Raw genomic sequence first — 17,036 nt, 5'->3', positions numbered from 1 at the left:
GTTGTCCAAAATGAAGGCAAATGCCATCTGAAATTTACTGAGAAAACAATATGTGAAATGCTGGACTTCCTTACTGATAACATCTATGTAGAATTTGATGGTTAGACATTTAGGCAGGAAGTAGGCATCCGCATCCAACTGCACTCCCCTTCTTGCTGATTTGTTTCTTAACCCATATGTATCAAACTTTCTGCTTGAAATGGCAAAATGAAAAGAAGGTAATTTGGCCATGAAGTTTAACTTGAGCTTCAGGTTATTCCATGAACAGATTTCGTTCAATAACCATCAAATAGACTATTACTTTTTTGTAGCTTCAGCTGATCTTTCCACTTGAACTGGAAATAAAGAAGATCTGTGAGACCGTTTTCATATGTGCATAAAGATTCCGAGTGACAAGAGTGTCAACTTTCCCTTTATGTCGAGCATTTTTCCTGACGATCCAATCCTTGGTGTCTACATTTCACAGCTTATGACGTACAAACTAGAATGCTCTTTCTACCAAGATTTCAAAGAGCGCCATAGAAGCTCTTGCTCAGAAGATGTTTGATCAAGGTTACATCATTTAAGGCCTCACTAAAGCTATCAACAAGTTTTATGGTAGAGATGTGGAGGACATTTCCATTTTTGACACATCAGTGACATAAATGATGCCCAATGCAATTCCTTATTTGCCTTCCTGGTTTTTTTTTCAGGTAAACAATGAACTTGTCTTTGCATGTTATTGTGGTGGGTGCCTCCAGTGGTGCAGGATATGCTCAGCTTTTCACGAACACCTATTTGATAGTGATTCATAAACACATGCACGTGATAGTCGGAATCGTACAATCGACTCTGTTTTTGGCAGAGTTTTCTTATGAATATGGAAAGGGTTTTTGTCGCTTATATTTAGTTTTGCTGTTCAGTTACGATGTCTTAAGATTTATGCCTTTTGTCTTGAACCTTCATCAGTTTCTGTGCAATATTGTGGGCTGTTGTCCGTTTTTCTGTTTAGATGATATATTTATTTATTTGTTGTTTAAGGCCTCACAAAGCAACATTCCAACTATATGACGTCTGGACCTGACAATCCAGTAAGTGAGATCATGAGCATCGATCCGCACAATTGGGATACAATGACATGCATCAACCAAGTCAGTGAGCCTGACCAGTCGATACCGTTTGCCTCTTACAACAAGCATAATCGCCTTTTAAGTCAAACATGGGTTGTTGAAGACCTGTTCTACCCCTGATATTCACGGGTTCAGATGATATCTACAAAGATTCATCCCTACTACGCCAACAATAAGTTAATTCTGTTTGCTTCTGAGGCTGTTTCTCTTGACATTCAAAGGAAACCAAACTTTGCATATGGTACAAACACGGACATTTTATTGGATTCACTTTGTACACAAACAGAAGAAGACAAACAACATACATGGTCAAACAACATACAGGATCAGGGTAAAATGAGGTCCAAATGATCTGATTAGTTTAGTATCTGCCAAATACAGTGGGGTGAAAGTCAGGTACCAGTTGTTACATGTAATGTCACATCCTCAATGTGATCAGAATACACGAAAGGCATATTCCAAATCTAATTCCTGTAACCTATGACTCAACTAAAGCCCATTAATATTCCATCGCCAGTGAAACTATTGCCTTGTAATGTTACAGCCCTGATGATTTATACTGTAGTATGTGCTGATATCCATGAAGCCCCTGTACAATAAATAGCTGGTGTGTGTAACCATGTAGCCTGACATACACCCATCTTGTACCTTAAACCACACTCACTCACACCGCACAATAATTGATCGTATGACAACTACATTACACTCTCATGTTTCACTGACATGATGAGCTGGTATTACAGGTATGTTACATTATATATCTTGACTATTGACATAGAAAGGCCAAAGTTCCGAGAAAAGTGTACAAATGGCAAAGAAAGTTAATGAAAAGGCTACACTACTGGAAGACCAAAAATTACATCCTGTACTTTCATGTCCAGGCATTCTCATCTATAAACAAATGAATTTGAAAATGGAAATGAAATACAAATGTTAAAACTGTGTATATTTTCACCATTCCTTCTTTTGTGTCTGGGATAAAATAAACACTGGCAGTGAACAACACCATTCATCAGACTGCCATCACACACATTATATATTATATGCAACACAAAAGTATGACAATTTAAAAATAAATAGAGATTTTCATACAAGCATGTGTGTTCTACTGATTTTAGGAAACGAGTGTGAGAATTCTTGTGTTTCCCGAGCAAGTTTCATGAAGTCATTATGGCACACGTGGGAGTGTAATAATTTCTTTATTACCTATGATTTTTTAATCTTTTTTGGCTCTCCCTAATAAAAATGCACTGACCATGACCGCCGTCTAAGAAAACCACATTTGTCGAATGGCGTCAACAATCTTCAGCTGTGTATGTGTATGTCATTTATAGTGTGACGTCATTCCGACCTTACGTCACAATAAGATTTGAATGATGTCAACCATGAAGCCTGGATGACGCAAACAATGGTGACCATGAAGTGATATTTGCAATAGTACACATACATGTTTTATGAACTTGGTTATGACTAACCCTATAGGTAATAAAAGGATATATCAATGACCCTCTGTGACTATTGTTCACAAACATGGTTCTCATCATAGATGTGTGTTCATCCATCTGTGACCATAAGCGACTATCCGTGCCTTTGACAGATATTCTCAAACAGGCTTTATATGAGCAGACAAATTAACCTGATAGTAACAGGCAATGCTTTACACAAAGACAACCAGGGTCAAGAACTCTCTGAAAATGCTTCAACAGAACCTTACAGACAGAAGGCAATGAGTTAAACAGGCCAATGAGGACCATATGTTACTTGATCCCTAAGTATTCAATCAATCTAAATCTATGATACATATCTTTGTAAAAGGCATAGCAAAAGGCATAGTTCTGGTTCATATGTATTTTCATTAATGTGAAGAAATATCTGCATTTCTGCCCTATTTAGCAAATAACATAAGAAACTAAAGCTAAAAGCCTGTTTTCCAATTTCATCACCTTCATCTTTCAATCACGATTCTGTTCTGTTTCTTTATAAAGTCAATAACACATTTGTAGAAAGGTATTACTACTAGTCACAGATAGCTGGTCATTTATGGATGTAATAAAATACCTCTCCTGCCCAAGGCTTTAGTCAACAACCAAATCATGGTCAAATTCCCCCATAGCTGCAGCCCTTGAGCATTTACGTACAATGACAATTTTGGTCTCATCCAAGAAGAACTGAAGAGAAATGATCATGAGAAGTAAAAGAAGCAAAAGTAAAAGACCTCTACTGATGATGGACAGTGCCTACGTCAGCTATTACATGATTAGCTCCGCCAGCAGGTGGTGTATTTGGTCTAGAAAAAAGTCGAGAGGTAAAATGAAATGGTGATATGGTTGCAACCGCTTAACAATCATGTCTGCATGCAATGACACTGTGGAACTTGTTCCATTTCTGGTATAATATATTCACACTTGGTTGAGTTGTCTAGAGTCTGTGGCCACCTGCCTAAACACACTGTCAAATTCATCATGGTCTACATTGCCTTCATCTTCATCATCTTCATCTTTGGCTGTTTTCTCTTCATTTCACGGCGACTCTCACGTTCCTGTAAAACAACAAATACATGTGCCAAAACCTCAATACAGTGAGTGAGTTTAGCAGGTCTTAGCGCTGCTTTTAACAGTATTCCAGTTGTACCATCACATGTCGGCTTGATGTGGAAGGAAAGTTTAAAGTGAAGCAGGTCTCAGATGTTTACATTGGATCACACAACACATTTTATATCAGTAACTTGGTATCTGAACATATGCCTTGCTTATGCACAAAATGTAATTCAGACTGCCTATAAATGAGACCAGTAAGAGAGGTAAGTGATGTTTTGTTTGGTATTTAAATTTGAAATGTTAGTAACACACATTCAACTTCAGAACACAGAAACATACATTCAAGAATGGAACACACGGTCAGTTTCAGAACATAGGAACACAGATTCAACACAGGAACAGACATTCAAGAATGGAACACACGGTCAGTTTCAGAACATAGGAACACAGATTCAACACAGGAACAGACATTCAATCCAAAAACATGCATTCAACACAGCAACAGACATTCAACACAGGAACACACTCACCACAGGAACAGCCATTCAATCCAAAAACACGCATTCAACACAGCAACAGACATTCGATCCAAAAACACATTCACCACAGGAACAGACATTCAATCCAAAAACACATTCACCACGGGAACAGACATTCAATCCAAGAACACACATTCAACACAGGAACACACATTCTATACAGGAACAGACATTCAACACAGGAACAGACATTCAATCCAAAAACACATTCAGCACAGGAACAGACATTCAATCCAAGAACACTTCACAACAGGAATAAACATTCAATTCAAGAACACATTCAACACAAGAACACATTCAACACCAGAAAACATACAACACAGGAACACATTGAACACCGGAACACACATTGAAGCAGCTACACATTAAAACAAAAATAAGAGCAGAGGACTTGAGATTGTATTTTCTCACTAACAGCTGAAGGACTAACAATAACATCGGGGGTGTGTGTGGAATTGCTGGGTTTGTTGCAAAAAGAAATCATTTTTACTGTCTGTCTTCTACATGGAGCTTAAAGATCAAACATAGCTGGACCTTATTGCACATATGAATCCTACTTTAATCAATAATATTCATTCAAGGTGCAAAGAGGTATCAATACAGGTCTGATAGTCCAGCTCACCTCCAACTTGCGGGCCTTGTCAGGATCTTCTTCTGACAGAAGTCGCTCCTTCTCCGCTCGTTTCTTCTCCTCCCGGCGAGCTTGAGCTGCTTCTTGTCTCTGGGCGTGGGCCTGCTTCAGAAACACTTCTTCGGCCTTCTGTCGATTCTTTTCAGATTTGTTCTTAGCCTGCACAATAACAACATATCATATCAGGGGAAGCCTGGATCCTGTTCAGGTGAGGCGAAATACTATTGCACTTATAGATGGATGTGTATGTGCGGGTGAGTGCCTGTATGAACTAGTCCGGACTAATGCCTTTTTATTGCCAGCCCACTGAAATACCATGAACCAGATGAATATGGATACCCCACTCAGACACAGTATGTTATATCTTATCAATGCCAAGCTCCAGACTGGGTAACAACAAGGACCACGTCTTTTGGTATGTCACACTTAGTGATCGAAAAAACACCGACCTTCTGCTCTCTGGACAAATGTCTATCCTCTACACCAGGGAGGGGAACTTTGATAAAGTTGAAGAAAGGCAGTTACTTACTTCCCGACTCAGCTGCAGACGACCGATCTTGTCCATACAATAAAACACAAGCTGCAGCAAGGGTCGGATCACCTCCATGTCAGAAGTCTTTGTCTTTCCTCGTCCAGGAACTGCCAAAATCAGGGTTAACTTTTACATACTAGGCTGACACAGAAAACACATAGCCATTTCCCCACGTTTCCTGAATGTAACAAACAATTTTGTCCTCAAGTCTCAGAAACCAACCAAAACACACAACATAAGCCATTGGAACACATCAGTTGAACACACCGATGAAACACATTCTGAATCAATTTTAACCTTGACATTTGACACAAAGAAGACAAATAAATGACCTTGACTTTGATAAAGGTATTCACTACTTATCATCACTGAAACATTATTCATGGACTAAATTCGTGTTTGACAAAGCTTTGTTTCATATTGTACACTGTGGTCTCTGGAGGTCACATTCTGCCTGTAGGTGACCTTGACATTTTGCTGAGGTCAGCAAATATCTTATCAGATGGAGAAATCATCCCCCAAATCTAATCAAAATTCCTTACATAGACATCATAGAGGATGTGTTATCAGCACAAGCAACATGATGCTTTACTATAAACTATCTTGACCATCAATATTTGGTATTCTGATTTCATTTTTGCCAGGGGGTCATAAAATGATTTATCATTCAAAACTGACTTTAACACGAGACATGGTTTGGGTGAGATCAATGATGTCTCTTTGGAAATATCGCTTCAATCACGTTGCATCGGTTACGTTAATGTTTACAAACTGAAAAGTTATTTTGCTTTCATATTTGCCACATTTAACACGATTCTTTGCAGAATGTGTCTCCTTGGTCAAGAGAACTTGGTGAAGACACTTACCATTAAAACTAAAGATTAGCACCGATTTAGTTGTGGGCATTTTGGTAGGCTGTGACTCACTGGAAATAAAAATGCAAATATATAATACTAATAAGGATAAAAAAGATAATAATTATCTAATGCACCAGATTCTATGGTAGAACATTACTGTTACTTGGAATTGATGGATCAGTGTGCATTCAATTTTCGTTCTCATCTTCCTAGGGAGTATAGAATCCAAACTACCGGGTACCCATTCACTGCTGGGTGTACAGAGGCATATTTTAAACAACATCCCTTGCCAATGGAGACTCCACATGTGCTATATGTGCTTCATTGACAGGCAGGACAGAAGCCCCAGAGTGAGTGAGTATTCTCTAATTCCAGCAATATCATGGTGGGTGACACCAGGAATGGGCTTCATAAATTGCACACATATGGGGAATCGAACACAGGCCTTCGGCTTACGAACAAACGCTTTTACCACTAGGCTACCCCACTGCTCCAGAAGCCCCAGTAAAACACAGGAGTCACCTGCCAATCACCGTGCATCCATCCACCTACTCACAGTTTTGTGACCTGAGCGCTGTACACAGGATCAAGCACCACAAATGCGCAATGTGCAATTTCAAGTATTGTTCAAGAAATTCAAAAACATACAACGTGATAAATCTGTTTCAATACCCAACATGCCCAAGGCCGATTTATGAAAAGTTGCGCCAAACAAATGCAGCAACATGCTGGCATAAAGACTTACTACTGGTGGAATAATAATTTGAACTTACTCCTGGTTTTTAGGTCCCGAGTACTGATCAGAGAAATGCATGAAATCCACCAGACCCTCGAACTTCGTCAGCACCTGACACACCTGAAACAGCAGCAAATGTGTCATACACTAGTCTGTAGCAGCAGTTCATCCACATAGAAATATATTTTCTTTAGACTCGCGTCTAGTGTAAACATTAATTCACTGGTCCTCAGAGTCAGAAGCTGGTCGTACTTGAACAAGACAAAGATGTTAAACATGCCAACATTTCCTGTCATTTCTATTCAGTTCAAATTTTAAGAAAAATGAAGCATTTAGACTTGATAAGAATGATACTATCAAATGCTGCTGATCCTTGTGGAGTTTTGTTTGTGTGTTTGCACGCAGCAATATTCCAGACATATGAGGGCAGGCCTGGACCAAACAATCAAGTGATTGACATCATGAGCATCGATCTATGCAATTTGGATAGGATGACAGGCATCAACCAAGTCAGGGAGTCTGACCACCTGATCCCATTAGTCCCCTCTTGCAACAAGGATAGTCACCTCTTAAGTGTCACTTGTGCCATCTGATTTTTCACAATAAGACGTGTTGATATCAGTAGTGTTTCTAATGCCATGTCATACACAATGTCTCTAGAATAAGACAGTCATCATGAATGATCACTTTGAACATCAACAGAAGTCTACAGCTACAGCTACTTGCCTTCTTGTCGAGGATGGCGGATGTGGCTTCCCCAACTTCTGACAGCACTTGGTAAGATGCAGGTAGGTCGTAGCGGTCCACATTCTTCCTCTCCGTGAACTGACTCTGTCAACACACAACAACAGGTTACCATGGTTACATACACACACATTGCTCTATTTCTCACTCACCGTGACTCGTGATAACCTGATAACAGTGAATCGTCATGTTTGTGTAGTGGATAAATACCTGAGATCCATCATGTTTGTGAATTGATAAATCCCTGAGATCCATCATGTTTGTGTGGTTGATAAAATATTCAGATCTACCTTGTTTGTGAGTTGATAAATCCATCATGTTTGTGTAGTGGATGAATCAATGAGATCCATCATGTTTGTGTAGTGGATGAATCCCTGAGATCCATCATGTTTGTGTAGTGGATGAATCCCTGAGATCCATCATGTTTGTGTAGTGGATGAATCACTGAGATACATCATGTTAGTGTAGTCGATAAATCCTCAGAACTCATCATGTTTGTGAATTGATAAATCCCTGAGATCCATCACGTTTGTGTAGTTGATAAATCCCTGAGATCCATCACGTTTGTGTAGTCTATAAATCCTCAGAACTCATCGTGTTTGTATATTTCATATCCCCCGAGAGGTTTTTACAGAGTGCAGAGTAAACAACTCACCAAGTCCTGCATATCCTTGTGCAGTTTGGTTGCAACTTTCTTGTGTGCAATGCAGAACACAAACTTGTCCATAATGGCCTTCTCCATGTCCACAGTGACAACCTACAACACAACAACCACTCACTCACAACACCAGTCAACATATGACATAAAGACCGTCTCCACTGACAAAATTAGCCTATGCGGTACACCTGCTCTTCGAAGAGAAAGTCGGTTTCAGACAGTGCAACATATCTTCAGGAAAAGAGAAATAATAAAAGGCAGATACAGGTCCCAGGGACGACACTTTGTACTTGAGATCCCAGATAGTTAATCTGCGCCTCAAGACTGAATGCTTCAAGTCCCTGATCAATGATGACATGGCTTCATGGTATTCTATAAATGTTGGTCTGCCAATGACAGCTCTGGTGCATACAGCTGGCTTGAGTTTGAGGGTCATACTGTGGTATATACTATGATGATATACAGGGACGGGAATGGGTTTTCTAAAAAACACATTGAAAATAGCCGGGGGTCAGGGGATATTATATGATTAAAGCATATACTGTAATGATATAAATAAGAAAGTGAACCTTGACGAAACAAAATCCATGGAATTCCACATAAAATTTTCATCTCAGTATACACACGCAAGTGCTATGACTAGGGTTAGTTACAGCCATTTGCCCAAAGAAAAGTGAAAATTTGAAAGGACTTGACTGTATCAATCCAGAATCTCACAAAGTTGAACAAACCACAAGACCACATTTTGATGTGCAAATGTTGAACTTGAATGTTAGTTGTAACTCCTGGCGCCTGGAGACTTACCACCTGGTCCGATGCTGGCTTGAAGAGACGCAGGAGGCAGTTGATGAGGTCCTGGCGCTTCAGCAGCTTCAGCTCCACCAGCATCCCCTCCACACAGGTCCGGCCGCTGCACCACAGCGCATACACATTCTCAGAGTCCTTCATCAGGATGCCGGATGTCACTTCTTTGGCCGAGCCATCATCTCCTGGAACCACAGGATCGGATAATAACCAACACTACTTCCCTTGTCCAACACCGACTTGGTCTACGACACTTACACACGATGGCAAAGTTGGACTCCAATATCTCTCTGTGCGACACAGACATGGTCTACGACACTTACCCACGATGGCAAAGTTGGACTCCAATATCTCTCTCTGCGACACCGACATGGTCTACGACACTTACCCACGATGGCAAAGTTGGACTCCAATATCTCTCTGTGCGACACCAACATGGTCTACGACACTTACCCACGATGGCAAAGTTGGACTCCAATATCTCTCTGTGTGACCCCAGCCAACACTGAGCCAGTTTTCCATTCTTGGTCTTGCCTGCCAGGAAATTAAGGAAGTACACCCCGAGGCCTGCTATCATCAGCATCTCCAGGTAGAAGCTGTCCCAGTTGGTGCGAAGATGAAGAGGCACCTGGCAAGTGAAATGTTTCAGTCAGTGCTCAAAATGCTCATGGTGCAACGTTTACCTTGCTAACTGAAAACCCCCTAGCTTGTGACAACTGCCCTCAGTATAGCTAACTGAATCTATCCCCTAGCTCGTGACAACTACCCTCGGTATAGCTAACTGAATCTATCCCCCTAGCTCGTGACAACTGCCCTCGGTATAGCTAACTGAATCTATCCCCCTAGCTCGTGACAACTGCCCGCGGTATAGCTAACTGAATCTATCCCCCTAGCTCGTGACAACTGCCCTCATTATAGCTAACTGAATCTATCCCCCTAGCTCGTGACAACTGCCCTCGGTATAGCTAACTGAATCTATCCCCCTAGCTCGTGACAACTGTCCTCGGTATAGCTAACTGAATCTATCCCCTAGCTCGTGACAACTGCCCTCGGTATAGCTAACTGAATCTATCCCCCTAGCTCGTGACAACTGCCCTCGGTATAGCTAACTGAATCTATCCCCCTAGCTCGTGACAACTGCCCTCGGTATAGCTAACTGAATCTATCCCCCTAGCTCGTGACAACTGCCCTCGGTATAGCTAACTGAATCTATCCCCCTAGCTCGTGACAACTGCCCTCGGTATAGCTAACTGAATCTATCCCCCTAGCTCGTGACAACTGCCCTCATTATAGCTAACTGAATCTATCCCCCTAGCTCGTGACAACTGCCCTCGGTATAGCTAACTGAATCTATCCCCCTAGCTCGTGACAACTGCCCTCGGTATAGCTAACTGAATCTATCCCCTAGCTCGTGACAACTGCCCTCGGTATAGCTAACTGAATCTATCCCCCTAGCTCGTGACAACTGCCCTCGGTATAGCTAACTGAATCTATCCCCCTAGCTCGTGACAACTGCCCTCGGTATAGCTAACTGAATCTATCCCCTAGCTCGTGACAACTGCCCTCGGTATAGCTAACTGAATCTATCCCCCTAGCTCGTGACAACTGCCCTCGGTATAGCTAACTGAATCTATCCCCTAGCTCGTGACAACTGCCCTCGGTATAGCTAACTGAATCTATCCCCCTAGCTCGTGACAACTGCCCTCGGTATAGCTAACTGAATCTATCCCCCTAGCTCGTGACAACTGCCCTCGGTATAGCTAACTGAATCTATCCCCCTAGCTCGTGACAACTGCCCTCGGTATAGCTAACTGAATCTATCCCCCTAGCTCGTGACAACTGCCCTCGGTATAGCTAACTGAATCTATCCCCCTAGCTTGTGACAACTGCCCGCGGTATAGCTAACTGAATCTATCCCCCTAGCTCGTGACAACTGCCCTCGGTATAGCTAACTGAATCTATCCCCCTAGCTCGTGACAACTGCCCTCGGTATAGCTAACTGAATCTACCCCCCTAGCTCGTGACAACTGCCCTCGGTATAGCTAACTGAATCTATCCCCCTAGCTCGTGACAACTGCCCTCGGTATAGCTAACTGAATCTATCCCCCTAGCTCGTGACAACTGCCCTCGGTATAGCTAACTGAATCTATCCCCCTAGCTCGTGACAACTGCCCTTGGTATAGCTAACTGAATCTATCCCCCTAGCTCGTGACAACTGCCCTTTGTATAGCTTACTGAATCTATCAACTCTGGATCAGACAAACTCGTGAAGATCCGGGGTAGAATAGGTCCCACAACCCACATTTGCTGTCAAAGACGACTATGCTTGTCGTAAGAGGCGATTAACGGGATTGGGTGTTCAGGCTTGCTGACTTGGTTGGTGCATGTCATCGTATCCCAATTGTGTGGATCGATGCTCATGATATCAATTACTGGATTGTCTGGTCCAGACTGACGTCATATAGATGAAATATTGCTTAGTGCGGTGTTAAACAACAAACCAACCAACTGGACCGAACAACCTAGTGATTAATATGTTGAGAAGTGACTGATGGCATAACACTCAACCAAGTCACCACACCTGACCATCCAACCCAATAAGCCACCTCCCACACAACCAGCATAGATTGCTGGGGACTTATTCTAACCTGGAAACCTAGGAGCTTTGTATTGCTAATTGTTACCATCTCAGCCAGATCATTGCTGCACATGTCAGCTAAATACACGTATATCTCACCTTGGCCATCTCCAGATCAGGTAGCTTGTCCTGGGACTTCCCCTTGGTTGAACCTCTCTCCTTGTCAAAACCTTCAAACTCTTCTTCATCCTGAAGATGTTCAAACTCATCATCTTCTGTCTGCAACAGCAAAAGGACTTTGTGGACATACCGAAGTCAGCTGGCCTTTACCATGTACAAACCACATTACTATCTCTATACTTATTTTAAGGGGTTGTGGATGGGGGACGTGGTCGTCTAGATATTTTCTGTCCCATCCCAACCGTCAGTTTCAAAGAGATATTGTTAAAAAGGATGTAAAAGAAAACTATAACAAATAATAAAAGTCAGCTGAAATCTTTACTTCTTGTTGTTATTTATGACAGTTACAATTTCAATACATACATGAACTAACTGCAAGCCGTACATCAAATATATTGATGACGTAAGTGCCAGTAGATTGTCATACTCTTTGAGCAGATCACTGGAGCTAACTATAACTGTTAAATAATATGATGAAACATTTAATTGATCTTATACCCTCAATAAACATAGTTTTTACACACAAGACGTGTATGTAATAATTAATAATCATAGATTTAATAGCTATAAAATCTTCAAAACAATTTTGGAAACGTGGGCGAAAACCAAAGGTCTCGATTGTTTCCGACCGAGCCTGACTATTACACTTACCCTTCCCTATATGGCACATGTCTATAAAACTGGCCCTTACCATGTACAAATCATGATACTATCCCTACACTTACCTATACTTCTCTATGTGACAAAGTAGACACAATTTATGGATAACAAATTACAGTAATTAAAGAAGTTGTTATCTATTAATTGTGTCTACTTTGCCTATCAAACATTTCTTGCCCATATGGCACATGTCTATAAAACTGGCCCTTACCATGCACACATAAATATTGATACGTACCTCTACAACAACTTCATCATCCTCTTCTTCAACTTCCTCCCCAGCGATGTCCCGTGGTTGCACTTTCTTTTCTACTATAGGTTCTTCCTCTATTACAGCCTCTTCTTCTATAGAACATAGTTGGACAGTATTTGAAATAATTTAAAAACCCAACAAGACAGTCGGGCAGTTGACCCATAAGTGTTGCCTGCCCATCCTCAAAGTTACCTGTCCACATCCAGACATTATAAATATTGAAAAATCACAAAACATGAGATATAAATAGCATCTTGATTCAGTTAAAATAATGCAAACAATCACTTGAGAATCTACAATGAGTTCTGGTAAAACTGAATACTTAATTAATCAAAATATTATCTGCTAGTTAATCAGGCTGGTAAATTCATGCAGCCAAACAGAAAACAGGCAGTAATTTCGGACACTGTGTATAGTAGGGCTGCAACAAATACACTATGAGGCGAATATGATTCATATCGCGAATATAGGGTAACGAATACAAATATTAATTCACAATTACAAGTCAGCAGTTTATGTAGTATTTATTATATTCAGTGTAACAATATCATCATAATTTATTTGACAAGGTTTGTTATTTATTAATAAATTAAACATTTATATACTGCACTTATCCAGGTACTAGTATCTGCTCAAATGCGACAATGACCAGTAAAAACAATACTATCAAATTACATATTATTAGAGTGTTGTCATTGAAAGAAATCTATGCATTTTATATGTTCTTATGGATATTTTTAGGTACAGGGTATGTAAATATACATGATAGCATATTCATAAATATTCGATTCTAGTGGCCATGAATAACGAATTCAATTCATGAATGGTTACCGAATACGCGAGTGAATTGTAACAGCCCTAGTGTATAGATTATCCAAAATATTCTGAAGCTATCTGCAAATATGGTCATAACATTGTAGTCCAATCAAAAGTTGACAAACAATTTAAATATCCCAATTCATCGTATCTCTAGCGAATCACAGTCAAGACGTTTTAATATGTCGTACAAGACATAAGTGGGGACAAACTATACAATGTGTGAACTGAGCTTTAATGACGTGAGTTACATTTACAGGAGGAGGAAGTGGGAAGTCAGAAATACAATGGCACCTTCATCTTCAAATTCTTCAAACTCTGCAAACTCATTATCATCGATATCAGCATCGTGGGGCTGCCTAGCAACACACAGTGCCACAACAGAGGACAGGAACACCAGAATCAGTAGCCCTTTCCTAGACATGGTCAACATATCTGAAAGTAAGGAAATGCATACATCATCATATGATCACATACATGCTGTGTCCAGGGGTATTTAGGTTGAGTATTTCAAGGGTAGAAACTAACATGTTTAGTCCACTAGTCCTTATAATGAGTGAGCGAGTGAGTATGGTTTTACGCCGCTTTTAGCAATATTCCAGCAATATCACGGCAGGGGACACCACAAATGGGCTTCACACATTGTACCCATGTCGGGAATCGAACCCGGGTCTTCGGCGTGACGAGCGAACGCTTTAACCACTAGGCTACCCGACCGCCCCTCCTTATAATGATAACATATAGCAAAACCCTTAAAAATGGCAAATTTCTACTGGTCTGTATACCTTAACTATTAGGCAGTTTGGCAAGGACTACTGGACTAGTGCCAATTTCTAACACTGGTATGTACCACGGTACAGAAGTTCAACTGATTCAGTAAAAGGGGAGGACATACCAATGTAGTTCTTTTGTGGGAAATACATAAAATAAAAAAGGATACAAGATTTTTTCTTAAATCTTCATGCAGTACATTCTTAGAACATTTTTTTGTGATACCAGTTTTGAATGACCTAATATTTTGTCAAATTTATTTAAACAGACAATCCAGGATGTCTAAAGAGTTATCATCGTTCCTGTTTTTCAGAGTGACTGCCCCATGAACCTATCTTATAATTAGACGCACCTTAAACATTGCTAAAGTTGTTCATTATCATATTCTGGTATAATGGCAAAACTGGCCTAAAACTTTCAAATAATGAAAACATCACCTCCACACAACATTCAGATTCTATCCCATCAAAATATTATGAATATCATATCAACTGTATAGAGTGAAGGAACATTTCCCAAACTCAATCTTGGAAAATATTTTTTCAAAGTCACATACAGGACATTTTTAAATTTTCAGACTGAGGGTAGCTAGTAGACTGATCATAACATTACATCGATCACAGTGGGACATTTTTTAGTCCGAGGCGAGAGATTGGGTTGAGAGAAGCTTGCAAATGTCATGTTCAGAAAGCAAGTGATCAAATGAAAAGCGATTTCTGTTGAAAGGGTTTGGACTTTGTCAAACTGAAATTGATGGCTTAGGAAGTGTTTGTCGTTGGGCTGATTTGCTGTCTGCTTTGGCTGTTGAAGCCTTATGTTCAAGAGGGTTTAGATATGTAATTCAGTGACTTCTTTTTTTCTTACTATTTGGTGTTCTATCTAAGCCTTGAGAAGCTTGAGATGAAAATGATCATATTAATACATTTGCCTTAATTCAATTATGGTTTTATATGTTGTAACCATGATAACACTGTTGCCATACAACATGTACAAAATGTAAAACATATGAAAATGTAACTGTGTACAATCATAGTGACTTCTTGACCATGAGGTTTTTAGAGGATCAATTTCAGTCTGTGCCTAAAACTTAGAAGGCCATCGATGCTAAATTACTTGGATTATCTGGTCAAGACTTGATTATTTACAGGCCTCCCCCACATAGCTGGAAAAATGCTGAGTGTGGCATTAAACAAAAAACAAATAAAAATTGTCTGCATATTGCGCTAAGGATCATTTTCAGTAGATTTTAGTGTTATTGTTATTACACAGACTTCATTAGCTAGGTCTACTAGTCCAAACAGCTTTTACTAAAATCTGGCTTTAAAAATAAAGACTGCAATTTTCATCGCCAAGTGTTGGCACTTTCCTAAGGCTGTATGTCCAATGTAACAGTATCCCACAGGACAGCAGAATTTCTTTTATCACCTGTTTATGGCCTGGGGGTATTCTAGTGTTACATGTATCGTTATTTGGGCTCGCAGATGTTACAGGTTAATCTGTATTCATGTAGGTGTACAGCATATCTATGTACTTTATTTTATGTTATGCACAGCACATTGAAACTGATCAATTACACACCTCAGTTGATCAGTATTAGTGGAAGGGACTAATCCCCCCCCCCCCATATGAAAAATATAATGCTACCTACGAACACAAAAGTATATTTGTGCAAATTCTGTCTTCGGACATGTTTGTGGATCTGTGGCACAGCAAAACGTCTGAATATTCTTCACCAGCAAACGCGAATATTACATGGGATGAATCTGGGGCAGCCACACAGAGACAGGGCGTGGTCCTAACGAACAGGATTATACGTCGAGTTTGGCTTACTGGTGACAATGAAACGCTTCTTGTTCAACCACCAGTTCTCGAACATACCAAATACACAAATATATGTATTGATGTTTGAAGTACGCAAGTGTCGTTTTCATATTTCTAAATATGTTGTTGTTGTATAATTAGTACTACACGTCGCCTAGATCATATTGCCGAAGACCAGGCTGCCAATATTCGTTACCCACGCGAAAACAGGTGACGCAGTAACCGGCGAAGCCATGAAGCGAGTAACTACAGGCGCTCATTTAACATCAAATGTACAATACGCACGTTCCGCGTCTGAATGCATCGTGTGCCAAATGATCTGATTACTTTATATGAATTCACTTCATGAAAGAGCAACATACGTGAGAAAATGTAGCTTCTATTTCAATGCATCACCTTACCTCACGATTTCCAATCTTCTCCTTGAAGAGTTCTCGGGAAATACTAAAAGTTGCATTACACTGAAACGAAAATCTTGATGATTTAGGATTGTGGAAATGGAAACGGAATATGAATCTATATACTACAGTACATGATTGATGATCGATACAGTTTTGATGAGAAGGCGAGGTGATGTGAAATGGGCTTTTACGTCGCGTCCAAAATAACTGGTCTTATATAGCAATGCGCTCCTGCGTCCGAGTGTGTGTGTGTGTGAGTGTGTGTGTGTGTGTGTGTGTGTGGCTGCTTGTACTCTTCCGGACTGGTGCCGATTTATACGGCCAGCCCACTGAGATACCAAGTCGCACTTTAACATAAATACCCCGATCGGTACACAGTCTTGTGGTATGACGCGGCCGGGGTTCGAAC

The 17,036-nt window shown here is 40.4% G+C and overlaps 1 protein-coding gene across 2 annotated transcripts; it reads right to left on the bottom strand.

Annotated features, from left to right (window-relative positions):
• Positions 1 to 1,363: 1,363 nt before the first annotated feature.
• LOC139464860 (PAT complex subunit CCDC47-like) lies at positions 1,364 to 16,660 on the bottom strand. 2 transcript variants are annotated; one of them, XM_071246416.1, is made up of 13 exons: positions 16,628 to 16,660; positions 13,929 to 14,069; positions 12,804 to 12,910; positions 11,885 to 12,004; positions 9,601 to 9,775; positions 9,148 to 9,332; positions 8,341 to 8,442; positions 7,668 to 7,772; positions 6,979 to 7,061; positions 6,215 to 6,273; positions 5,346 to 5,455; positions 4,808 to 4,975; positions 1,364 to 3,648 (listed from the first exon to the last, which is right to left on the bottom strand). In XM_071246416.1, exons 2-13 carry the CDS (start codon positions 14,065 to 14,067, stop codon positions 3,577 to 3,579), a joined length of 1,425 nt encoding a protein of 474 aa, XP_071102517.1. In that variant the 5' UTR covers positions 14,068 to 14,069; positions 16,628 to 16,660; the 3' UTR covers positions 1,364 to 3,576. The 2 variants fall into 2 exon arrangements, with proteins under 2 accessions (XP_071102517.1, XP_071102518.1); XM_071246417.1 differs by lacking the exon at positions 16,628 to 16,660 and adding an exon at positions 16,589 to 16,620.
• Positions 16,661 to 17,036: the final 376 nt, after the last annotated feature.

Source organism: Haliotis cracherodii, unplaced genomic scaffold (assembly GCF_022045235.1).
Source record: "Haliotis cracherodii isolate W230 unplaced genomic scaffold, xgHalCrac1.p SCAF_17, whole genome shotgun sequence".
NCBI lineage: Eukaryota > Metazoa > Mollusca > Gastropoda > Lepetellida > Haliotidae > Haliotis > Haliotis cracherodii.
Note: the sequence above shows the minus strand (reverse complement) of the source record. Positions and strands in the feature narration are given on the sequence as shown.